Source organism: Coregonus lavaretus (assembly GCF_964263955.1).
Source record: "Coregonus lavaretus genome assembly, chromosome: 6".
In the NCBI taxonomy this organism is placed as follows: domain Eukaryota; kingdom Metazoa; phylum Chordata; class Actinopteri; order Salmoniformes; family Salmonidae; genus Coregonus; species Coregonus lavaretus.
The window spans coordinates 8,481,725-8,509,439 of NC_139993.1; the positions used below are offsets into that span (position 1 = coordinate 8,481,725).

Here is a 27,715-nt window from a genome sequence, read left to right on the forward strand (position 1 = left end):
ATGTAACATAAGGATTTTGGGTAGTGGCCAACAGACCCCGATTTCTACATTCAGGTCCTAAATCTGTGGCATGCGATGTTTGTAAAGGCTACATTTCACTGCAGTGTCAGGCTAGTTTGGCACATTGTCTACTAGCCCAGTCTGAAAACTACTAGACCCGGGCTAGCTTAATTTCCATCCCTGCTGACATGTACAGTGCATTCGGAAAGTATTCAGACCCCTTGACTTTTTCCACATTTTGTTACTTTACAGCCTTATTCTAAAATGGATTAAATAAATAAAAATCCTCATCAATCTACACACAATACCCCATTATGACAAAGCAAAAACAGGTTTTTAGACATTTTTTGCAAATGTATTAAAAATAAAAAACAGATACCTTATTCACATAAGTATTCAGACCCTTTGTATGAGACTCGAAATTGAGCTCAGGTGCATTCTGTTTCCATTGATCATCCTTCTGCAGCATTGAAGGTCCCCAAGAACACAGTGGCCTCCATCATTCTTAAATGGAAGAAGTTTGGAACCGCCAAGACTCTTCCTTGAGCTGGCCGCCCGGCCAAACTGAACAATCGGGGGAGAAGGGCCTTGGTCAGGAAGGTGACCAAGCGAGGGTAATTCTGTCAGAGTTCTAGAGTTCCTCTGTGGAGATGGGAGAACCTTCCAGAAGGTCAACCATCTCTGCAGCACTCCACCAATCAGGCCTTTATGGTAGAGTGGCCAGACGGAAGCCACTCCTCAGTAAAAGGCACATGACAGCCCTTTGGAGTTTGCCAAAAGGCACCTAAAGACTCTCAGACAATGAGAAACAAGATTCTCTGGTCTGATGAAACCAAGATTGAACTCTTTGGCCTGAATGCCAAACATCACGTCTGGAGGAAACCTGGCACCATCTCTACAGTGAAGCATGGTGGTGGCAGCATCATGCTGTGGGGATGTTTTTCAGCGGCAGGGATTGGGAAACTAGTCAAGATCGAGGGAAAGATGAATGGAACAAAGTACAGAGAGATCCTTGATTAAAACCTGCTCCAGAGCGCTCATGACCTCAGACTGGGGCGAAGGTTCATCTTCTAACAGGACAACAACCCTAAGCACACAGCCAAGACAACGCCAGAGCCAAAGCCCGGACTTGAACTTGATCAAACATCTCTGGAGAGACCTGAAAATAGCTGTGCAGCGAAGCTCCCCATCCAACCTGACAGAGCTTGAGGATCTGCAGAGAAGAATGGGAGAAACTCCCCAAATACAGGTGTGCCAAGGTTGTAGCGTCATACCCAAGAAGACTCTAGGCTGTAATCACTGCCAAAGGTGCTTCAACAAAGTACTGAGTAAAGGGTTTGAATAATTATGTAAATGTAATATTTAAGTTTTGAATTTTTTATGCATTTGAAAATAATTATATAAACCTGTTTTTGCTTTGTCATTATGGTGTATTGTGTGTAGTTTGATGATAATATATAAAAATGAAAAATACAATTTAGAATATACAAAATGTGGAAAAAGTCAAGGGGTCTGAATACTTTCTGAATGCACTGTATAACTGACTTCACAGGCCATTTGATTATTCATGTACAACAGATGCACTCGTGGAACAAAACCGTCTGTGTTTTGTATGGGAAAACATTGAGCCCACAAGTCCTTTGTGAGCTAGCTAGCCAACTTTAGCTAATGTAGCTACCTAGCCAACCAAGGTGCCTAACTAGCTAGCCCACCAGATGATATTTAGCTAGCTAGTTAACATTAGCTCACCGTTCGCATAGTCAGACTTTTCTAAGTGGTAACATGATAGCTAACCAACTATCCTTGCCGTGCGCCGGCCTAACTTTAGCTAGTTCGCTACAAAGTCCAGAGGGTAATTTAAAACATTTGAGTAATTTAAAGATGCTATTGTTGCTAGCTAGGTAATTTGAAAAATGCTAAAACAAGAATGCACGCGAAAAACACTATAAAGTATTTACACGAGAAACTACACTGAACAAAAATATAAACGCAACATGCAACAATTCCAAAGATTTTACTGAGTTACAGTTCATATAAGGAAATCAGTCAATTTAAATAAATGAATTAGGCCCTAAATTAATCTATGGATTTCATATTTTTACATTTACATTTTAGTCATTTAGCAGACGCTCTTATCCAGAGCGACTTACAGTTAGTGCATACATTATTTATTTTTTATTTCCCCACCCCGTGGGAATCAAACCCACAACCCTGGCGTTGCAAACGCCATGCTCTACCAACTGAGCTACATCCCTGCCGGCCATTCCCTTCCCTACCCTGGACGACGCTGGGCCAATTGTGCGCCGCCCACGTGGGTCTCCCGGTCGCGGCCGACTACGACAGAGCCTGTATGACTGTTAATACAGATATGCATCTGTTGGTCACAGATACCTTTAAAAAAAAGTAGTGGTGGGGATCAGAAAACCTGTCAGTATCTGGTGTGCAGTGCGACACATCACCTTCCCATAGAGTTGATCAAGGATTTTAATTGTGGGCTGTGGAATATTGCCCCACTCCTCTTCAATGGCTGTTTTGTGGCCAAAATTTGAGATAAACTAGCTTTCTGTGCGTATGGAACATTTCTGGGATTTTGTATTTCAGATCATGAAACATTGGACCAACACTTTACATGATATGTTTATATTTTTATTAATTATTTAAAAAAGGATATAATGTCTACTTGCTAGGTAAAAAACAAAAATGTTACTTACTACTTGTCGATGAGTTTGCATAAAAAAATGTGCCTTGAGGCATGACGTCAAAGCTTGCGACAAGATGTGTAGTTCTGTATGATATGCCACGTTCACGTTCTAGTCGGAACTAGTGCCGCGTTCATAACAACTGGGACCTCGGAACTCTCCGACTTCAGTGCGTTCAAAAGAACTGGGAACTTGGGAAGAAAACGTGCTACGACTGAGAAAAATAGATTTGAACGGTCATTCACCTCAGGAAACTCTGGTCTCTTTCTAGAGACCTGACTTTCCGACCTGAATATCACTGAGTTCCCAGTTGTTTTGAACCCGGCATAAGACATTCAGAAATGTCCAATTTGCTAACTGGTTGTAGTTATACACGTGCCACGTTCAACGAATCAGCAAGTTGGACATTTCAGAGTTTCCTAATTCCGACCAGCATTTGAACACAGCAATAGCCACATAAGTGGCTAATTTGCATTTCATTTTTGGAGGGTAATTACAGGCAAATATGTTGAAAAAGTTGCCTTGTCTGAGATAGATTTGCCCGGTTGTCAAAACGTCACGCCAGAGTAAGCCTACAAGAAACACAGACCTTAAATGAAGTAGTTCTAAAATTCCTGACGCAAAAATTAATGGTGAAAAAACGATTGGGTTTTATGGGCATTATGACTCATACTGTGGTAGAGAGATGCAATGCTACTAGCCTCATGCCGTGAATATGCATAGACATCTCCGATATAAAGTGTTTTTTCTCAAAGTTGCAATGATGTCACGTGTCCTTCTTATATCAGTAGACTCCTAACAACTTAAGCATTACAAACTTTTATTAGATAAAATAAACCTCACGTAGCAAATAAGTCATACTTTTTTTGTTGGGCAAATTCGACACTCATTGACCTCCATACAAAAACTCCTTGCTTGGTGGGCGAAACAACGAAAAAACGCCACCTGCTGGAGGGAGACAGATTTCTCTCTTCCTCTCTGGTTATACTGGATTCGGTTGAGGGACGATCGTCGATGAGGAGTGACGCAATCTGACGTAAGACAATGCACGCTCTCTACATAACAGCCCGGAAGTTTCTGAAGAAATCGCTTAAGTTTTGACGTTTTTCTCAGCACCAAGCTACCGAGAACAGGTAAAAAATAATGTATATAAATAATTTAGCACTAAGCAGTATACTCTGGTTGGTCAGATAGATAACTAATTATCTGAGGACCAACTGCTATTCAGTAGAAACAAGCTCCTAGGTGGAAGTCTGTAAGTCGCTCTGGATAAGAGCGTCTGCTAAATGACAAAAATGTAAAAATGTAAGTTCAGCAGAAAGGAAGAGGCGAAGCGAGAGGGTTTACTCCGCTCAAAATCTGTCCACAAAGATAAGACCACGAAGTGAGGAATTTTTGAATGGCGGTCAATGAGGGTGTCGAATTTGGTAAACCAAAAATGTAATTGCTGATTTGCTAAGTGAGGCTTATTTGATCCAATATAAGTTTCGTAATGGTTAGGTTGTTACGAATGCACTGATATAAAAAAAAATATAATAATAATAATATATAAGTGTACGCCTGTTGTTCACACGCGTATCTGCCCTCATTGGCTAGAATGGTCTCACATGATCTCGCCTCCCGTCTGACTTCCATCTTTGAGGACATGTATTTCTATTGTTAGAGCGGTCACTCTACTATCTTGTCAATATAATAGATAATCTTTGAGTCTAGAGTCATACGCTTGTCAGTTTAATGAATTAGCTAGCTAACTAGCATTATGCTAAAAGAGAACAGTAGTTCAGCCAGCTAACTAAACATACACACTCATTACAGCTGCCTTGTTTACATGACATTTATTTTCAACTAGCTAACGAAACTAGCCTGTTTGTGTGGAGAAGTCCACATTCATTCATAGTTACCAATATATGGTTTCCTACCACAGATGAGAGGGGATAGTTATCATAGTCTTTGCTTATACCATGTTATTCTGACTGCAACCACCAGTCGCAGATGGCGGGGTTCGATCTCGTGCCTGTAGATGGTGGCAGTCCAATACACCTGCCCGAGGGGGAGACACTGCTGGGAAGGGGTCCATTCCTTGGCGTAAGTAGCTAGCTTTAGTTGGAAAGTCTAGACTAGTAGTATGGAAAGCCGTTTTAACATAAATTAATTGATTTTTTTTATATCAATAATTGTATTTTTTTATATCAATAATAGCATTTTTTTTTATACAATTCGAATTATCGATATATATATTTTTAAAATGATATCAGTAATTGCATTTTTTATATCAATAATTCGCCATAGCATTTAATGGAGAACAACGTTTGATATCAATAATTCAAATGTATTTCCATAATTAATTAAATAAAATAATTATTTCGATAATTCAAATTTTGGATATAAAAAATTGTTTTCGATATCAAATTCAAATGGTTGATATCATATATCAACATTTTTTACATCAATAATTGCCCAATTATCATAACTAAACTAACACTGAAAACCAGTCCGCTTCGACTTACCACTTTTGCCCTAAAATAATGTAACTTGCAGGTGGCAGAAGCCACTGACTCACTGCATTAGTATTCTTTTAAGTGAGTGTGATTCCCCCTGGAGACCAACTTGTTTCCCCAGAAAAAAAATGAATACATTGCTGCTCTTCGAGTCGAATAACACACGTGACGATCATGATGACAATGCAGCTAAAGTTTTATTCTCTTGTGAGAAATCAGTAATGACATTTGTTTATCTAATAACATTACTAATCACTTTTTCCCCTACTTAACATAATAATAATAATAATATGCCATTTAGCAGACGCTTTTATCCAAAGCGACTTACAGTCATGCGTGCATAATATTTTTGTGTATGGGTGGTCCCGGGGATCGAACCCACTACCTTGGCGTTACAAGCGCCGTGCTCTACCAGCTGAGCTACAGAGGACCACTTGTAGGTGGTGGAAGTTGCTAATGTGTAAGGGTTATAATCTTTTAGATGCAGTGAGTTTGTGAGTTCGATTCCCCCCTGCAGACAAACTTTTTTCCTCCCTGAAAATACTATCCAACAGCGGCAGAAGAGCCATGCTTAGGCCTACATAATGTGCATATTACTGTAGCAACAGGGTCCGGGTCACAGCGTCCTGCACATCTTTGCTGCAATGCTCCTTCTAACTTGGAGCAGAGAACCTATGTAGGAGCATGCAAATGTGATCCCGCCCCTATGAAGGTCATTATCATATACCTTTTATGTATACAAATGTAATTATCAATATCAAAAATTCTAATTATTGATATAAAAATGTCAATTATGGATATTAAAAATATATAATTATGGATATAAAAAAAAATGAATGAACTGAGTATACCAAACATTAGGAACACCTTCCTAATATTGAGTTGCACCCCCCCCCCCCTTTTGCCCTCAGAACAGCCTCAATTCGTCGTGGCATGGACTCTACAAGGTGTCGAAAGCGTTCCACAGGGATGCTGGCCCATGTTGACTTCAATGCTTCCCACAACTTGTCAAGTTGGCTGGATGTCCTTTGGGTGGTGGACCATTCTTGATACACACGGGAAACTGTTGAGTGTGAAAAACCTGCAGCGTTGCAGTTCTTGATACAAACTGGTGTGCCTGGCACCTACTACCATACCCTGTTCAAAGGCATTTAAATATTTTGTCTTGCCCATTCACCCTCTGAATGGCACACATACACAATCCATGTCTCAATTGTCTCAAGGCTTAAAAATCAGTCTTTAACCTGTCTCCTCCCCTTCATCTACACTGATTTGAAGTGGATCTAACAAGTGACATCAATAAGGGATCATAGCTTTCACCTGGATTTATCTGGTCAGTCAGTCATGGAAAGAGCAGGTGTCCTTAATGTTGTGTACACTCAGTGTATGTTCAAACTACATTCCATGCTAGTAGAGTTAGCTACGTCTGTGTTCCACAACCATGGACCTGGAGTGCTACTAGCTATATACTAGATATAACCAAAGATCTTTGGTGTCTATTACTGGTCGTTACAGGGAAGCCCCATACAAACTGCCATAGATTTTTCAACTAACCTATTCTTAGCGATACTTTCTTTGTTCTCGTGTCAGTGAAAAAAGTAGCTTAGAAATGACAGTTTCCAGAAAATAACCAAATCTTTGGTTATATCACATTATCTGGCATACAATCTGTAACTAGAGAGTTATCAGGATGGTTCGTATGAAGCTAAAAGCATGCATCCCCTGGTCTGTACCTCTCCAGTACCAGGGTTGGTGATAATTGCTCTAGCTAATGCTGCATTGGTTTAATCTGCAATAAAAAAATTATTACCTTTCCACTTTATGCAGGTAGACTTCCATGCAATTAATTGCTCACCAAATGTAGACAAATATCCTAACTAGAAACTTGGAGAAAAAAAGTATACACTGAACTTTACCTTGTTATATCTCCTCTGTCTCTTATGGAAAGAAAATGATGTCAGTGGACGTTTAAAATCTTTAGCCATGCATAATATACCTACAGTACATACAATTCTCTTTGCCCAGTCTGTACACAATTGACTATGACAATTTTTTTGAATTTCCTAGTGCTCTGTTTATGACATGGTTTTTCTTCCGTTTCTGATTTCCCATTTGATTTCAGACTATAAAAAGCTGTAGAAATTAAAACATTTTTTATTTTTTACCTAAATGGAACACAATGGACTTCCATGAAAACAGAACATCTACCATGAGACAAAGATGCAACTGATTAGGCTACCTGATTATGACTATTGTGAAGTTAAAATATGCATTTCCTGGCTGGTTTCCTGGACCCAGATAAAGCGTACTCCTGGACTGAAAAGCATCGTTTTAGTCCAGGAGTAGGCTTAATTTGGATATAATTAAACTGGCCCTTAGTGTTTTACTGAAGTCCATTTACATTTTCAGTGGCAGATGCAGACTGCAATCAAATCAAATACATTTTTATTTGTCACATACACGTGTTTAGCAGATGTTATTGCGGGTGTAGCAAAATGCTTGTGCTTCTAGCTCCGACAGTGCAGTAATATCTAACAAGTAATATTTAACAATTTCACAACATATACCCAATACACACAAATCTAAGTAAGGAATGGAATTAAGAATATATACAGATATGGACATGCAATGACAGAGCAGCATGGACTAAGATGCAGTAGAATATTGTAAAATACAGTATATACATATGAGATGAGTAATGCAAGATATTTAAACATTATTAAAGTGACTAGTGTTCCATTTCTTGAAGTGGCCAGTGATTTCAATAGGCAGCAGCAGTCTCTAATGTGCTAGTGATGGCTATTTAACAGTCTGATGGCCTTGAGATAGAAGCTGTTTTTCATTCTCTCGGTCCCAGCTTTGATGCACCTGTACTGACCTCGCCTTCTGGATGATAGCGGGGTGAACAGGCAGTGGCTCGGGTGGTTGATGTCCTTGATGATCATATCAGTCATACAGCATAATATATGTATCGAATTTATTAATTAAAAGTCTTTGAAGCGAATTTCAATTAAAGATCAGTACTTAGGACAATCATTTGAATGTGAGTCACATATTATCAACATGCACTTGTTGTAACACTATTTCAGCAGCCCAAACCTTTTTATGCTCAGGATTCAGGAGCGTTTACTATGAAATTGCCCTTCTTCATTTTGTATTGATTAGTACTGTCCGGACCTCCTACCTGCTGAATGCCCATTGTCTCTCAGGTCTGGGGCCGTATCAAGCATCTCAGAGCAGGAGTGCTGATCTAGGATCTGTCCATATAATCTTATTCATTATGATCTAAAAGGCTAAACTGGTCCTTTGCACCACTCCTACTCTGAGACGCTTGAGATATTTTGAATACAGGCCCTGTTATGTGAGTTTATTCTCTCTGTGTGTTTCAGGTCAGCGACAAAAGAGTCTCTAGACACCATGGCCTCCTTGAGAACCTGAATGGGCAGCTGCGCATCAAACCTGTAGGCTTAAGTAGAATGTATTCTTTATTCTCAGTAGACTATTCTCTCTCATCTAGGGCTCAAGTGCACGCTGACCCTATTAAGACAGCTAAGTGCCGAGGCGGGCTATTGTGCCAAAAACAACAATCCTTTGAAATCAGACATCAATAGTATGTTCAAGAAGGCCACTCGGTAATCACCATGTTTTCTTTTTATTTTTTGGAAGGGTTCTTGAACCATTTAAGAACCTGTTGATTTGTTCCCCAGGGAGACTGTCTTGTGTGGTCTTACCACACCTTACCTTTATTAGAAATGCTTTTATTTAATAGTTTACAGAGTAAGGGAGAAGGGCACAACACTTATGCATTCAATTGTTTATTTTAGTTGTTAAGCAACGGTTTGGTCCAAAGACCCTCCTCATGCTGCCTGTGAAAGGACAGAGATTCTCTCCATTTTGTCAAAGGTCACAGCCTGAGGATGTAGTAAGGCCTTTGGATCGTAACATTGCTGCAGATGAATTAGGTTAAGAAAAAACACAAGGAACATTTGAATTCTTCTCTTTCATCTAGTCAGCTTTACTGAGAGTTTGGGAATTACCACTCAAGGGCAGCACTTAGACTACATTAAAGGGATAGTGACATTTTGGCAAGTAAGCCCGCTTTTCTACTTACCCAGAGTCAGATGAACTTACCCAGAGTCAGTTTCTGGAGCAATTGCTAACTAGCGTTAGCATGCTAGCCCTTTAAAATGAAGAGTGGTGCGAGAAAGACACTTTCTTTAAAATACCGCTAATTGTTTACAGCCAGCTGTTGTTTGGAAATAAGTATATCCAACTGCACCTCATGGCCACCAACACCAGAGTCATAACTGAAAGAATGCCATTCTTATTCTTTCCAATCCCAGACTCATGTGAACCCCTGCTTTTGTCAGTCGTCACTGGATGACCCCCCACAACCCCTAGACAGGAACCAGTGGCATAAACTTGGACAGGGACACATCATCTCCCTTCTTCCTGGGAAGTACATCTACAAGGTGGTGGCCGTGGGTGGAGAAGATGGAACACCCAGGTAACTCTACTCCTCATCTCAACCCCTTTAGTTTCCCCTCAAGGTCTAAATATAGAATTGACTCAAACTTGAAACCAATAAACAATTACATTAGAAAAATTACAACTGGTTCGCGCACGCACGCAGAAGTAGCTTTTTACATTTTTTTATATTGCTATACATACTTGCTTTTTTTTGTACTACAAGAAGCACAATTTCTACAGGGCTAACAACCTCTAATGAATGCCTCTGTCTAATAATTATTGTTTGCAGTTTTGCATTTTACCTTTGTTGTATGCTATAGTTAGCCAGTTCTCCGGGTAACCTTGAGCATTAAAGCACATGAAATGATCCTCAGTCTCCATTTCATGCTTTTTCACACTCCTGGTTACCCTAAGAAATGGCTGACTACAGCATGCAACAATGTTGTACAGATGTAGGATCTTAATTTGATCACGCTTTGGCAGGAGAACTTTCCTGCAATTCAGGACATTTGAACTTTTAGTGTAAATGAGGTTTAAAAATGCTTCTGAAGTTTCCAATTTCTACTTTGAAATGTCAGACTTGATTTTCCCTCACGAAAAATGTATCAACCCCTACAAAAATGTCCATTAACCTCAACCCCTACAAAAATGTCCATTAATTATAATCCACATAATTCAAATTTCCTGTTGCTGCAGGATTATTTTCCTGCTGTAGCAAACTGGCTCAAATTAAGATCCTACGTCTGTAATGCTAAAAATAATTATTAGACAATTCTCAGAAAAAACGTTTTCTCTGTGAATTACGTACTCACCTTATACGATGGTAGTCGTGATATCAAATCTATAGTCAACAAATATTGGCGTATAATATCTGATTCCTTTTTAAATTCTGCTTTTCAACATCACCCTCTTTTTTACCTATAAAGGTCTCATAATGTAGCTAACATCTTTGAAATCAAGTAATGTATTACCTGTACTACTAACAAACATTTTTTGGGGTCCTTATTTATGAACTCCTGCTTACACCTCAGGTTTAAACCTTCTGGAACAAAAATGCTAGGTGTTAGCTTTTCCCATTGGGAAAACATGTCACAATTCGTCGCTATGGTGGCATGACATTACGTCTCCAGTAGCAAAACATTTTGTGGAGAATAATTAGTTGCTTAACATTGCTATAGAAAATGTCATACTCGCAGAGGGAGGTGTCTCCTGACTCCTTAATGAAGAGTTTGATATCTTCCAGTTTCTATAATGTTTCCTTTGTATACACGCAAACATTATCTATTCGCCGGTCAATATGCACATTGTAATTTATGAATGGCTCACATCCCCACTGTGCATCCTGACCACCCTTAGACAGATTTGGAAAGATAAGGATTGTTCTCTGGCACTCATCAGATGAGATAGCTTAACTAATTGATTAGCAAATGAATACATTAATTTGTATTCATCTAAATGTTGTGCCTTTCATCTCCCAAAAACAGGCTAGACTAAGTGGACTGAATAGGGACAAATACAAGTGTATTTTATCTCTTTCTATGTAAAACTAACACCCAAGCAACATTCATTTATGTAATATTTTTTAAATGGTGGTCTTCTGTCTCTGAAATGTTACCCTTCAGGGTTTTTTTCATGTTACATTTTTGTTTGAAGCTTAGATCAAAAGGAACCAAACCAGACACTCAAGTCAATTTAGCTACTGTCTACTGGCTACACTAAAGAAGGCACATGCATGACTCATGTAACCTGTGTAGAGAAGTAGCTCGAGTTTGCAACATGTTGTCTCTCCCTTGCAGAAACAGTCAAGCTCTTCAAGATGAAGACGAGGCTGTTATTAAGTCTCCTCCTGCCTCTCCTAAACCAAGTGACGAACCCGCTAACCACACTCGACAGGGCAAGGGGTGGACACCACGCTCCCATGAACAAGAATCTAGACTGGGAGGTAGTGTGGAACAGAAGGAGCCAGATGAACAGCTACCCAACCCACCTACCTCAAACCAGGTCAGGAAATCTGTAGTGTTCACAAAACTTTTATCTTGAGATGTATCCTACTTTTGGCAATTTTCCTGGGAATCCCATTGCTGACACCAATTACGCTTCGTATTTCACTTCTGACACCATTACCCTTGTAATCCCATGCCTGGCACCATTTACCAATTCGCTTTGGGATACCACTTTGGACACCATTTTCCCACGGAATCCCACTCGTGACTCTAGTTAATATGTACACTACCAGTCAAAAGTTTGGATACACCTACTCATTCAAGGGTTTTTCTTTATTTTTACTATTTTCTACATTGTAGAATAATAGTGAAGACATCAAAACTATGAAATAACACAAATGGAATCATGTAATAACCAAAGAAGTGTTAAACAAATCAAAATATATTTTATATTCTTCAAATAGCCACCCTTTGCCTTGATGACAGCTTTGCACACTTTTGGCATTATCTCAACCAGCTTCATGAGGTAGTCACCTGGAGTGGCGCAGTGGTCTAAGGCACTGCATTGCAGTGCTAGCTGTGCCACTAGAGATCCTGGTTCGAATCCAGGCTCTGTCGCAGCCGGCCGCGACTGGGAGACTCATGGGCAGCGCACAATTGGCCTAGCGTTGTCCAGGGTAGGGGAGGGAATGGCCGGCAGGGATGTAGCTCAGTTGATAGAGCATGGCGTTTGCAACGCCAGGGTTGTGGGTTCGATTCCCACGGGGGACCAGTATGAAAAAAATAAAATAAAAAATATGTATTCACTAACTGTAAGTCGCTCTGGATAAGAGCGTCTGCTAAATGACTAAAATGTAAATGTAAAAAATGAATACATTTCAATTAACAGGTGTGCCTTCTTAAAAGTTAATTTGTGGAATTTCTTTCCTTCTTAATGCGTTTGAGCCAATCAGTTGTGTTGTGACAAGGTGGGGGGGTATACAGAAGATAGCCCTATTTGGTAAAAGACCAAGTCTATATATTATGGCAAGAACAGCTCAAATAAGCAAAGAGAAACGACAGTCCATCATTACTTTAAGAAATGAAGGTCAGTCAATACGGAACATTTCAAGAACTGAAAGTTTCTTCAAGTGCAGTCGCTAAAACCATAAAGCGCTATGATGAAACTGGCTCTCATGAGGACCGCCACAGGAATGGAAGACCCAGAGTTACCACTGCTGCAGAGTATAAATTCATTAGTTACCAGCCTCAGAAATTGCAGCCCAAATAAATGCTTCACAGAGTTCAATTAAGCGTCACATCTCAACATCAACTGTTTAGAGGGGACTGTGTGAATCAGGCCTTCATGGTTGAATTACTGCAAAGAAACTCTACTAAAGGACACCAATAAGAGACCTGCTTGGGCCAAGAAACACGAGCAATAGACATTAGACCGGTGGAAATGTGTCCTTTGGTCTGGAGTCCAAATTGAAGATTTTTGGTTCAAACCGCTGTGTCTTTGTGAGACGCGGTGTGGGTGAACGGATGAACTCCGCATGTGTATTTCACACCGTAAAGCATGGAGGAGGAGGTGTTATGGTGTGGGGGTGCTTTGCTGGTGACACTGTCTGTGATTTATTTATAATTCAAGGCATACTTAACCAGCATGGCTTCCACAGCATTCTGCAGTGATACGCCATCCCATCTGGTTTGGGCTTAGTGGGACTATCATTTGTTTTTCAAGAGGACAATGACCTAACACACCTCCAGGCTGTGTAAGGGCTATTTTACCAAGAAGGAGAGTGATGGAGTGCTGCATCAGATGACCTGGCCTCCACAATCCCCCGACCTCAACCCAATTGAGATGGTTTGGGATGAGTCGGACGGCAGAGTGAAGGAAAAGCAGCCAACAAGTGCTCAGCATATGTGGGAACTCCTTCAATACTGTTGGAAAAGCATTCCAGGTAAAGCTGGATGAGAGAATGCCAAAAGTGTGCAAAGACTGTCATCAAGGTAAAAGGGTGGCTATTTGAAGAATCTTCAAATATAAAATATATTTTGATTTGTTTAACACTTTTTTGGTTACTATGTGATTCCATATGTGTTATTTCATAGTTTTGATGTCTTCACTATTATTCTACAATGTAGAAAATAGTAAAAAATTAAGAAAAACCCTTGAATGAGTAGGTGTGTCCAAACTTTTGACTGGTACTGTATATTCATAAATGTTTTCTGTGAATGTGGTGGTACCAATAAACCCGGTTTGCTTTGTGGTTGTGTACTCACAGACGGAGACTGGGGTAGCTGAAGCAGAAAAGGACAAGAACGAGCCAAAACTCGAACCAAAGAAAAGAGTATTACCTGCTTGGATGATGGTACCCATTGCAGCTCCAAAGAGCCCCACCACCAAAGGTATCACTCCTATTCAGGGCTGTGACATAATGGCATTTTGGGTAACAATTCATTGTCATGCATATGACGGCAATTAACGTTATGATTGTTATTATTACAAATTAAGAAAATATTCCTCATCAAATGAATGATGCCAGGTTGGAGTAGATTGGCACATTTGACTATTGACACAAGGGTAGTGCAGAGATGGAATAACCTAGTTGTGAACTGCTGTTGTTATTTCTGAATAGGTCTAACTAGTCAGAGACATCCACCATTTTTTTATAGAAGATTGATATGTTTATTCTCCCTCTCGATTCATGCACTGAATTGTATTGAGCTGTAGTTCTATCTCACATGTCGTATGTGAAAACAAAGCTGGAACAGCACGAGAAAAAGCGGATCTGTGCTCAAATCATTTCAAAACAATATGTTTGCTTGCAGAAAAAGAAAATCCAATGCATTAAGTGACGAATAGTGTTGTTATTTAACTTGCTAGCTTCATAAGGCTCCATGTTAGGATTCCTCTCAGAGCCAGTTCTTGAAAATCGAATCCTACTTAAATTAAAAATAATATAAGGGGCTTACAACCCGTTGTCTCAACAGGATGCACTGCATTGGTTTTAAACTCTTACTTATATTAAATGAAACTTGAGGCCAATTGCTTATTACTATACATATACCCACCCTTTAACTACATGGAGTTAGGAGGTGTGTGTGTGAGAGAGGACATGTACGAAAGGATGTTTACAAGGTCTTACAAGGTCTTGTACAACAACTACAGAGGCTAAGCCATAGCCTATTCTCTTGGAAATCACTACTCACTAGTTGATAAATGGACATCTTGGGAATTTCTAATCTTGAGTCGGGAAGGGATCTTGAGAGCTAGGCCTACATTACCTCTACAGTCGCTGTCATGTGTAATTTTGTACATCGACGAGTGGAATACTTGGAAACAACCTATTACTCTTGAAGTCCATAACCTCTTCAGGAAAACGGATTTCAGTCGCGGCGTGCTGCTAAACCTTACTCTTTCGGATCAAGCCATTGTTATTTCCTCATATCGTTGCCCTAGTTTACTTAAAGTTCCAACTTCCTCATACTGACTCACTCTGGAGTCTAGTGACCCATTTACCATGCTGCATCCCAAATGGTACCCTATTCCCTATAGAGTGCACTACTTTTGACCAGGGCCAATAGGGCTCTGGTCAAAAGTAGTGCACTCTGTAGGAAATAGGGTGCCATTTGGGACGCAGACATTGTTTCCTAATGCTAATTTAGGCTACGTAGTGCTGACGTTGTAGTCAACAATGTCAAAAAGGTTATCCATTAGGCTTTAGATTTGTAAAAGATTTGTACAGACAGTGGCTTGCTCTGATTATTGATTGCCAATGCCTCTGAGCAAGCCTTTTGACAGGGACCATCAATCTATATTTTAGGTTACATCAATCAGCGGTCAACAGCACATACCCTTTTTCAGATTCCTAATTTCCTATCTTGAACTTCTTCTAGGATCAGTTTTCCCTTTTCAATCATAATGAAAAGGATTACATGGACAGGGGAGACCTGATCCTAGATCAGCACTCCTACTCTGAGACGCTTTGCAAATACAGGCCCAGGTCTAGGCAATGAATAACATTAAGTGAATAATTAAACACCAGGGAGAAAGTGAAATCAGCGCACACTGGGCCCAGTTTAAAAAAAGTTATCTATCCGGATTTTGCCTATCGGATAGGATTAAATGCATAAAAATAGAATGCATAGAACAGGAGTCCCCATTCAAGTCAATGATTCGTCCATTCTATTTCTATGCATTTAATCCTATCCAATAGGCGAAATCCAGACAGACAACTTTTGAAAAACTGGGCCCTGAGGATCAGAGTTTCCCATCTCTGCTGTTGTCATTGTGATTTGCACCTGGCGTCCCTTTATCAAGGATGGGCAACTCCAGTCCTCGACGGCCTGAATGGTGTCACATGTTTTCACCAGCCCAAACTAAGACACCTCAATAAGCTAAATGTGTTCTAAACTGGAGACCATGATTATTGGAATCAGCTAGGAGAACTTGGGGATAAGTGTCACCAATCAGCCCCACTAGGACTGGAGTTGCCCATCCCTGCTTTACATGACCAGAGAGGTAGAGGTGAAATGAGAGGATTTACTCAGCCAAAAATCTGTCTGCGTGAGATGAGCCCGTTTTTGTATTGGAGGTCTATGAGAGAGTGTCAAATTACGTGAGGCTTATTTGATCTAATAGGAGTTTCGTAATGTTTAGGCTGTTACAAATGTACTGCTATAAGTGGATGCACTTGGCATTCTGGCAACTTTGAGAAAAACAACTTAGTATCTGCCCTCTCATTGGCTAGAATGTTCCCACCTGATCTCGACTCCCCTCGCATGCCTTCCATCTTTGAGAACATATATTTCCATTGTATAGCAGTCACTCGACTATCTTGTCAATATAATAGATCATCTTTGACATGACACAGTCGACCCGTTCACCTAGAATCGTCCTCATTTTAGTTTTAGGAGATGGAAATCGAGGCAGAGGAACCGCAACCCGAACGACAAGCACCAACCAGGGCGTTGCCAAACGGGCCAGGGACACAGCGCCCTTGTCAGGGGAGGAGGAGTCTGAACACAGCGAGGCGGAGCCAACGCCCAGGAAGAGAGTGAGGAGGAAGAAGAGTGACGAGGATGAGGACGACGATGAGGAGGAGGAGGTCCAGTCTAAAACAGTTGAGTGTATACTAACTATTGTGTGTGTGTGTGTGTATATATATATATATATATCTCAGCAAAAAAAGAAATGTCCTCTCACTGTCAACTGTGTTTATTTTCAGAAAACTTAACATGTGTAAATATTTGTATGAACATAACAAGATTCAACAACTGAGACATAAACTGAACAAGTTCCACAGACATGTGACTAACAGAAATTGAATAATGTGTCCCTGAACAAAGGGGGGGTCAAAATCAAAAGTAACAGTCAGTATCTGGTGTGGCCACCAGCTGCATTAAGTACTGCAGTGCATCTCCTCCTCATGGACTGCACCAGATTTGCCAGTTCTTGCTGTGAGATATTACCCCACTCTTCCACCAAGGCACCTGCAAGTTCCCAGACATTTCTGTGGGGAATGGCCCTAGCCCTCACCCTCCGATCCAACAGGTCCCAGACGTGCTCAATGGGATTGAGATCCGGGCTCTTCGCTGACCATGGCAGAACACTGACATTCCTGTCTTGCAGGAAATCACGCACAGAACGAGTAGTATGGCTGGTGGCTTTGTCATGCTGAAGGGTCCTGTCAGGATGAGCCTGCAGGAAGGGTACCACATGAGGGAGGAGGATGTCTTCCCTGTAACGCACAGCGTTGAGATTGCCTGCAATGACAACAAGCTCAGTCCGATTATGCTGTGACACACCGTCCCAGACCATGACGGACCCTCCACCTCCAAATTGATCCCGCTCCAGAGTACAGGCCTCGGTGTAGCGCTCATTCCTTCGACGATAAACGCGAATCCGACCATCACCCCTGGTGAGACAAAAGACGGTGGGTTTGTGCCCATAGGCGACGTTGTTGCCGGTGATGTCTGGTGAGGACCTGCCTTACAACAGGCCTACAAGCCCTCAGTCCAGCCTCTCTCAGCCTGTAATGCTGTCTTGGGCGTCTCACAGTACGGACATTGCAATTTATTGCCCTGGGCATCTTTCTTTTGGTGTTTTTCAGAGTCAGTAGAAAGGCCTCTTTAGTGTCCTAAGTTTTCATAACTGTGACCTTAATTACATACATGCATACATGCATACATGCATACATACGTACATACAGTTGAAGTTGGAATTTACATACACTTAGGTTGGAGTCATTAAAACTCATTTTTCAACCACTCCACAAATTTCTTGTTAACAAACTATAGTGTTGGCAAGTCGGTTAGGACATCTACTTTGTGCATGACACAAGTAATTTTTCCAACAATTGTTTACAGACAGATTATTTCACTTATAATTCGCTGTATCACAATTCCAGTGGGTCAGAAGTTTACATACACTAAGTTGACTGTGCCTTTAAACTGCTTGGAAAATTCCAGAAAATGATGTCATGGCTTTAGAAGCTTCTGATAGGCTAATTGACGTCAATTGGAGGTGTACCTGTGGATGTATTTCAAGGCCTACCTTCAAACTGAGTGCCTCTTTGCTTGACATCATGGGAAAATCAAAAGAAATCAGCTAAGACCTCAGAGAAAAAATGGTAGACCTCCACAAGTCTGGTTCATCCTTGGGAGCAATTTCCAAACGCCTGAAGGTACCATGTTCATCTGTACAAACAATAGTACGCAAGTATAAACACCATGGGACCACGCAGCCGTCATACCGCTCAGGAAGGAGACGCGTTCTGTCTCCTAGAGATGAACGTACTTTGGTGCGAAAAGTGCAAATCAATCCCAGAACAACAGCAAAGGATCTTGTGAAGATGCTGGAGGAAACAGGTACAAAAGTATCTATATCCACAGTAAAATGAGTCCTATATCGACATAACCTGAAAGGCCACTCAGAAAGGAAGAAGCCACTGCTCCAAAACCGCCATTAAAAAAGCCAGACTACGGTTTGCAACTGCACATGGGGACAAAGATTGTACTTTTTTGAGAAATGTCCTCTGGTCTGAAAGCACATGTTGGCAGCTTAGGTGTACTAGTAGTTGGGTTAGATAAGGGTCTTTAAAAGGCTTATGGGGACTGGGTAGTCATTAACTGAGCATGTTCCTCAGTAATGTACTCGTGCCATGTAGCCCTGAAATGTCAAGGTTACTCAAGAATGGAATGGTAGCTATTTTTGCGTGAAGTACCGGAGGGGCTGTTAGCTTTTTTCATTCGTCATCAACACCGAGGCATTGTGACCTTGCAATTTATCATCCATTCATTTGTAGAGTATGTGGCAGTGGCAATCGGTGCCATTTAAGATCAGGGAGGACGATAAAATGTTTTATGAGTATGGTCTTATTTCTATTAGAGCATATTGGATGACTGTCATTCAAATTCCATTCACCTAGCTCAATATAACATCGATATGTTTAGGCTACGACATGATACTAGAATTTTCCCTTTACCCATCATGAGGTTGCTACAACCTAGCCTATGAATGAAAGTTTACAATGTAGGTGCACAGGTTGAGAGAAATGTGATAATCAAGGTGACAGACAGTGACACATTCAATGCCGCCTTGCACAATCTTGCCTGCATCTAGTTGATCTAGGGTGTAATCATTAGTCCAACAGTTGCAAATGACAGTTTCTGTTGGACAAATTCAGTTATGTTAATCCCCGTTTCGTTCCATTTGATTCCGTTTAAGATACAGTTTTCAATAGGATCACACTCAAACACAGTTCACTTTAATAGCAGCCACATACAAACAGCATGATCCCTTTGATCGTTGGATTATTTATTATTATTTTTAGTCATTTAGCAGACGCTCTTATCCAGAGCGACTTACATGAGCAATTAGGGTTAAGTGCCTTGCTCAAGGGCACATCGACAGATCTTTCACCTAGTCGGCTCGGGGATTAGAATAATTCCTTCTCGCATCTACACACTCTCCTCCTCTCACCTTTTCCCTTCGCTTGTGGACTTCAGTGCACAACACATCAGCTGGCTGTGACCAGGCGAAAAAACCTTTCCAAGCCAAATCTTCATATCATCATAACCGCTAAACGCTACACACAGCCTACATCGTTGTCACCATATTAGCTAACGTCAAGTCAACATACAGTGGGGAAAAAAAGTATTTAGTCAGCCACCAATTGTGCAAGTTCTCCCACTTAAAAAGATGAGAGAGGCCTGTAATTTTCATCATAGGTACACGTCAACTATGACAGACAAAATTAGGAAAAAAAATCCAGAAAATCACATTGTGGGATTTTTAATGAATTTATTTGCAAATTATGGTGGAAAATAAGTATTTGGTCAATAACAAAAGTGTCTCAATACTTTGTTATATACCCTTTGTTGGCAATGACACAGGTCAAACGTTTTCTGTAAGTCTTCACAAGGTTTTCACACACTGTTGCTGGTATTTTGGCCCATTCCTCCATGCAGATCTCCTCTAGAGCAGTGATGTTTTGGGGCTGTCGCTGGGCAACACGGACTTTCAACTCCCTCCAAAGATTTTCTATGGGGTTGAGATCTGGAGACTGGCTAGGCCACTCCAGGACTTTGAAATGCTTCTTACGAAGCCACTCCTTCGTTGCCCGGGCAGTGTGTTTGGGATCATTGTCATGCTGAAAGACCCAGCCACGTTTCATCTTCAATGCCCTTGCTGATGGAAGGAGGTTTTCACTCAAAATCACACGATACATGGCCCCATTCATTCTTTCCTTTACACGGATCAGTCGTCCTGGTCCCTTTGCAGAAAAACAGCCCCAAAGCATGATGTTTCCACCCCCATGCTTCACAGTAGGTATGGTGTTCTTTGGATGCAACTCAGCATTCTTTGTCCTCCAAACACGACAAGTTCTATTTTGGTTTCATCTGACCATATGACATATGACATTCTCCCAATCCTCTTCTGGATCATCCAAATGCACTCTAGCAAACTTCAGACGGGCCTGGACATGTACTGGCTTAAGCAGGGGGACACGTCTGGCACTGCAGGATTTGAGTCCCTGGTGGCGTAGTGTGTTACTGATGGTAGGCTTTGTTACTTTGGTCCCAGCTCTCTGCAGGTCATTCGCTAGGTCCCCCCGTGTGGTTCTGGGATTTTTGCTCACCGTTCTTGTGATCATTTTGACCCCACGGGGTGAGATCTTGCGTGGAGCCCCAGATCGAGGGAGATTATCAGTGGTCTTGTATGTCTTCCATTTCCTAATAATTGCTCCCACAGTTGATTTCTTCAAACCAAGCTGCTTACCTATTGCAGATTCAGTCTTCCCAGCCTGGTGCAGGTCTACAATTTTGTTTCTGGTGTCCTTTGACAGCTCTTTGGTCTTGGCCATAGTGGAGTTTGGAGTGTGACTGTTTGAGGTTGTGGACAGGTGTCTTTTATACTGATAACAAGTTCAAACAGGTGCCATTAATACAGGTAACGAGTGGAGGACAGAGGAGCCTCTTAAAGAAGAAGTTACAGGTCTGTGAGAGCCAGAAATCTTGCTTGTTTGTAGGTGACCAAATACTTATTTTCCACCATAATTTGCAAATAAATTCATTAAAAATCCTACAATGTGATTTTCTCGAAAAAAAATTCTCAATTTGTCTGTCATAGTTGACGTGTACCTATGATGAAAATTACAGGCCTCTCTCATCTTTTTAAGTGGGAGAACTTGCACAATTGGTGGCTGACTAAATACTTTTTTCCCCCACTGTAGCTACTAGACTAACGTGTTAGTTAACCCGCTACAATAATCCAGTAAAGTCTACAGTTAGCGAGCAGTTTAGCAGTTACACCGGCGGGCCCCAGTGGCAATAAATGAATAAAACCAAAAGCATACCTTGACTTGTAAGAGTTCTAGTGTTGGATAGCCTCTCTCTTTGAGTCAACAACATTTTATGTACTGCAGCACTAGCTAGCTGTAGCTTATGCTTTCAGTACTAGATTCATTCTCTGATCCTTTGATTGGGTGGACAACATGTCAGTTCATGTTGAAAGAGCTCTGATAGGTTGGAGGACGTCATCCGGAAGTTGTCATAATTACTATGTAAGTCTATGGAAGGGGGTGAGAACCACGAGCCTCTTAGGTTTATGTATTGAAGTCAATGTAACCAGAGGAGGATGGAAACTAGCTGTCCTCCAGCTACACTATGGTGCTACCCTACAGAGTGCTGTTGAGGCTACTGTAGACCTTCATTGCAAAACAGTGTGTTGTAATCAATTATTTGGTGACGTGAATATAGTTAGTATAGTTTTGTCTAAAAATGACTATTTTTCTGAAATTCACTGAGGAGGGTCCTCCCTTTTGTTTGTTGTGTGTTTTTGGTTAATGTACAGTTACAGTATATGGTGTATCACTCCTCAGGCATTTAAAGCCAGGCAGCAGGTGAAGCCTAGTAAAGTAGAGGAGAGCGAGGAGTCTGACCACTTTGACGTGGAGGAGGAGGACGATGGAGAGAAGAGAAGAGGAGGAGGAGGAGAAGCTTCCACATCGAAAGGCAGCAGCACTTCTACGAGCAGAGCGGAGGCCAGAGAGTCCGAGGACAGGGGGAGACAGCCTCCGAATGGTCAAAAGGTCGGCAAGGGGCCTCAGGGGGCAGGTGACGTTTCAGGCCCCGCCCAGTCCAAAGCTCGGCTCAGGACGACCTGCCCCTATGGAAAGGACTGTTACAGGTACATCCCCACATAACATTGTTAGAAATGTTTAAACTAGTACTTGAGAAGAACTGCACTTCTGAGAACATGAATTTAGGCCGGCAAATGTTCCAACAAGTAATTGAATTCAAAGACATGCCATATTTGATGGGTATTTTTATTTTATGTTGCTCTGGGTACTAAAGATGAGAAGTGCACTTGAGCTATTATGCATGTTACAAAACAAATGTATTCTATTCAAATTGGTTCCATCGCAGCTCTTCCTGATATCAAAGAACTGAACATGTGCAGTATGTTTTTTCCCCCCAGATAGTTTGTCTCTTATCTAAGGTTTTGTTTATTTTCAAACCACTGATAGTTAACGAACAACTACAGTACCAGTCAAAAGTTTGGACGCACCTACTCATTCAAGGGTTTTTCTTTATTTTTACTTTTTTCTACATTGTAGAATAATAGTGAAGACATCAAAACTATGAAATAACACATGGAATCACGTAGTAACCAAAAAAGTGTTAAACAAATCAAAATATATTTTATATTTGAGATTCTTCAAATAGCCACCCTTTGCCTTGATGACAGCTTTGCACACTCTTGGCATTCTATCAATCAGCTTCACCTGGAATGCTTTTACAACAGCCTTGAAGGAGATCCCACATATGCTTAGCACTTGTTGGCTGCTTTTCCTTCACTCTGCCATCCGACTCATCCCAAACCATCTCAAGTGGGTTGAGGTCGGGGGATTGTGGAGGCCAGGTCACCTGATGCAGCACTCCATCACTCTCCTTCTTGGTAAAATAGCCCTTACACAGCCTGGAGGTGTGTTGGGTCATTGTCCTGTTGAAAACCAAATGATAGTCCCACTAAGCACTAATAAAATAAAAACCCTTGAATGAGTAGGTGTGTCCAAACTTTTGACTGGTAGTGTACGTGAAGCATGGGATAGCTACAGTATTCTCCAAGACGAGAGTTGCATCCCAAATGGCACCCTATTCCTTTTATAGTGCACTACTTTTGACCAGGGCCAATTATGTGAATAGGGTGCTATTTGGGACGTACACAAGGATTAGCCTAGATAGGGCCTCAGGGTCCAAAACTAAATGGCAGAGAGCAGGTTCAAATTTAGTTTCTCTTTATTGAGGCAAATGAAATGAGCAAAGAGAAAGTGCTAACTCAAAAGCTAATTGCTCTTCAAAGAATACCAATCAAAACGGGATCGACCATAACTTTCAGTGAGTTTCAATGTTTTAATAGCGAGCTTTCAATGATTTTCTTCTCAAAAATTGTTATTTCTATCAAAGGAAAAACCCAGTCCACTTCCAAGAATGCAGTCACCCCGGCGACAGCGACTACGAGGAGGATTCCGCGAAAGACGAAGAGGAGGACGCGGACCGACCTGAGTGTCCGTACGGCACAGACTGCTACAGGTAGGACGCACACCACAATGTAGTCACCATTACAGGATAAAAGAGACTGGTAATCGTGTCTCAAGACCATTATTGTCAGTAATGGAAGACATCAGGAAAAAAAGTAGCCTAATAGCTCCTACAATTTCAACAGGAAAAGAGAAAATAACCTATTATTATAGCCAGATCTCTCCTGTAAAATAGGTGTTTTGACCTAAATGGAACTTTCTGGATACAGAAAGGTTAAATAAAAGAATAAGCCAACAATCATAAGACTCGGATGACAGGGGTCTGAGTGGACTCAATTTGTTGGCCTCAAGTGTTTGAGCAACAGGAGAGTCTGACATTTTAGCCTCATTGGCATTTCACAAAGTTAGTACCTTGTCCTCGGTAGTAAATCAAATGTAATTTTCCATGTTTTCTTTCCAGGAAAAACCCTCTTCACTGGAAGGAATACAAACACACCAAGAAGACACGAGGTATGTTAATTTATACCTGAGTGAGAAAGACATGCTAATCTCTCACCATCCCCCAAATGTGTTTTTGGTTCCATTTTTGGGTCCTCTTCAATGCAGAAAATAATCAGCCGTAAATCAAATGAATCCAACTGGTATGCAGAGCAGAGAGAAAGCAGAAACATAATATAAACCTTTAATATGAAGCAATGCTATAAATGATGCCCAACAATCTTATCTGGGCTATTAGATTGTTAGTTATTATCTTGCCAGATTTAGTCAGACAGCGATGTGTATGCATATCCATCCACTGTAGCACTAGTGAATACACTGTACAAACCCATAATCCACATTCCCCTCCAGAGTTTGAAGAAGCAAATACGATAAACCAATTGCCCTCCGTTTCTCTGACGTGACATCAGCTGGATCTAGAAACTCATTGGGAAACATTGACTTTCTGTAAGGGAGGTGTGTAACTCAATTTGTATTGCCTCTCAGTTTACAGACTCATAGTTATGGTATTGAACATAGCTGCCATGACCAGAAACCTGGAGTAGGGTGAAGTTGCCCCTAGACACTGATCTTGGGTCAGTTTTGCATTTTCCCCAATAATGGTTAAGATAAGGATTGGGGAAGGGGTTGCTAATCCTAGACAGGGGTGGGCAAACTTTTTGGCTCGAGGGCCACATTGGGATTTTGAAATTCATTGGAGGGCTGCGCAGATTTTTTTTAAACCAATTTGTTTGTCAAAATCCATTTCCATGATCATTTATATTTATAATTAAAGTAATCAAAGAAGTCATTATCTAGTTTTTCAAAAGTATCTGTAATCCGATTACAATATTTTTGCTGATAACAGTTTTTCTTGTAATCACATTACATGTAATCAGTTCCTCCCCAACCCTGGTAGGTCATCAGGTGAACAGTCTCCCCAAGTCTGTCTACACTGTAGGCAGTTCAGTATTACCACACCAACACTAGAATACCAATTTTTCCCTCTTCAGAGTGGTAGGGAACATTTGATCCCCCTCAAGTACTGGTGTGATCCCATTGAAATACAAGTCAAACTACTCAGCCGTGACCCTGTAGATTGGAACAACTGCAGTGATGAAAAGATAATTGCCATCTTATATTATTGCAAGTGCTGTATCTGTACAATAGGTGTGGGTGTCAAGTACCGAATGTCCCCCAGACACTTATATATTCATGAACATGATATGCAACCGTCTTGCTGCCTTGCATACATATTTACACAGATGGCATATGCAGGGATAACTTAATAGCTATTTAATGTGTGAAACCTATTTGAATCCTGTTATGAGTGAATGCAATAAAATACCGTTAGCCGTGCTGTTTTTGTGGAACGTACCATATAATATTAATAAAGACACAACCGATGTCTTGTGCTAGAATCAATGGAATTATACAGCACGTTAATAATACTAGAAATGGTTGTTAATAATACTATACAATCCCTTCTGCAGCAAAAAAGCCGGTGTCATACAACAACGATGATGATGATGATGAATTTGGGGACGATGACAGCTTCATCAATGATGAGAGCGAGGACATTGGTGAAGACTCTGACTATGAGCCACCTGACTCAGATGACAGTGGCAAGGAGGACCTCAAAAGACTCAAGAAAGAAGCCAAGGCCTTCACAAAGCCGAAATGAACTATTGGCCTAAACTGGACTAATCTCCCCTTACCTGTTTTAAACTAAGCATGCTATTTAAGTGGGGCTGAAGCGCGTTTGGGTATACCTTTTTTCCTCTATTCAAACACACTTGGAATCCAGCAGGTCTAGAATCTCGAATAATATTAGTCCCTGTGCTGGGAAAATACAGTCAGCAATTTACCCCATCAGTTGGGAAGAATCAATAATGGGATTCTTGACTGATTTAGATTGTTTGTCTATGATGATGTCATATTGCTGACCTTTTTAAAAGTGATTGAATTTATGTGTGATACACAATGATACTTTCTTGGATAGTAATTCATCACTAGCATTTTTGAGGTGTAGGAAATCTTGGTTATTGGTTTGTTTGAATAGTATGGACAAGCAGTTTTTTTTTTTTACTTCCTTTAAAAATCATTGATCAGTGCCTTCAGAAAATATTCACACCCCTTGACTTTTTTCACATTTTGTTGTTACAAAGTGGGATTAAAATAGTTTAAATTGTCATTTTTTTGGTCAACGATCTACACAAAATGTTCTGTAATTTAAAAGATAAATTGTAGATTTTGTTTTATTAATGAAAAGAATCAGTACATGTTAAACACCTTTTGGGTGTGAATTGTTTTGGGTAAGTCTCAAGAGCTTTGCACACCAGGATTGTGTAATATTTGTTCATTATTCTTTAAAAAATGATTCAAGCTCTGTCAAGCCATTTTCAAGTATTGCCATAGATCTTCAAGCAGATTTAAGACAAAACTGTAATTAGGCCACGCAGGAACGTTCAATGTCTTCTTGGTAAGCAACTCCAGTGGAGATTTGGCCTTATGTTTTAGGTTATTGTCCTGCTGAAAGGTGAATTCATCTCCCCGTGTCTGTTGGAAAGCAGACTGAACCAGGTTTTCCTCTAGGATTTTGCCTTTGCTTAGCTCTATTCTCTTTCTTTTTATCCTGAAAAACTCCCTAGTCCTTGCTGATGATAAGCATATCCATAACATGATGCAGCCACCACCATGCTTGAAAATATGAAGTGGTACTCAGTGATGTGTTGAATTTTCCCCAAACATAACACTTTGTATTCAGGACAAAAGTTAGTTTCTTTGCCACATTTTTCACAGTATTACTTTAGTGTCTTGTTGCAAACAGGATGCATGTTTTGGAATAATTGTATTATGTTCAGGCATCCTCCTTTTCACTCTGTTTTAATGGCCTCATGGTGAAATCCCTGAGTGGTTTCCTTCCTCTCCAGCAACTGAGTTTGGAATGACACCTGGATCTTTGTAGTGACTGGGTGTATTGAAACACCATCCAAAACCTAATTGATAACTTCACCATGCTCAAAAGGATATTCTGCTTTATTTTATTTTCTTACCCATTTACCAATCGGTGACATTTGCAAGGAATTGAGAAACCTCCCCGGTCTTTGGGATTGAATCTGTGCTTGAAATTCACAACTCAACTGAGGGATGTTACAGATGATTGTATATGTGGGGTACAGAGACGGGCTAGTCATTCAAAAATTATGTTAACCACTATTATTACAGACGGTGAGTCCATGCAACTTATGTGATTTGCTAAGCAAATGTTTACTCCTGAACTTATTTAGGCTTGTCATCGCAAAGGGGTTTAATACTTATTGACTCAAGCCATTTCAGCTTTTTATTTTTAATTCATTTGTGAAACATTATGGGGTATTGTGTAGATCAGTGACACAAAATTTTGTTATTTAATCCATTTTAAATTCAGGCTGTAACACAACAAAATGTGGAAGAAGTCCAAGGGATGTGAATACTTTCTGAAGGCATTATAAATAATGTATTATACCAGTAGTTATGTGTTTAATTGACAGTTTGTCATGATTTTTATGCTCAATGCCAGTGTCATGTTTTTCTACAGTAAATATGCTTTTGTA

General features: G+C 40.6%; 1 protein-coding gene across 1 annotated transcript; it reads left to right on the forward strand.

Annotated features, from left to right (window-relative positions):
- The first annotated feature begins 3,761 nt into the window (after positions 1-3,761).
- Positions 3,762-27,715, forward strand: LOC311130877 (aprataxin and PNK-like factor). Its single transcript, XM_084163684.1, has 11 exons — positions 3,762-3,832; positions 4,686-4,784; positions 8,587-8,658; positions 9,541-9,704; positions 11,464-11,668; positions 13,878-14,001; positions 16,504-16,718; positions 21,981-22,288; positions 23,569-23,694; positions 24,103-24,152; positions 25,613-27,715. Exons 2-11 carry the CDS (start codon positions 4,692-4,694, stop codon positions 25,801-25,803), a joined length of 1,548 nt encoding a protein of 515 aa, XP_084019810.1. The 5' UTR covers positions 3,762-3,832; positions 4,686-4,691; the 3' UTR covers positions 25,804-27,715.

Bases quoted from the DNA above. Each gene is read 5' to 3' on its own strand.
- LOC311130877 (XM_084163684.1), top strand. From the start codon at position 4,692: ATGGCGGGGTTCGATCTCGTGCCTGTAGATGGTGGCAGTCCAATACAC. The intron at 9,705-11,463 runs GTAACTCTACTC...TCTCCCTTGCAG, and splicing joins GGAGAAGATGGAACACCCAG to AAACAGTCAAGCTCTTCAAG. The intron at 23,695-24,102 runs GTAGGACGCACA...TTTTCTTTCCAG, and splicing joins TACGGCACAGACTGCTACAG to GAAAAACCCTCTTCACTGGA.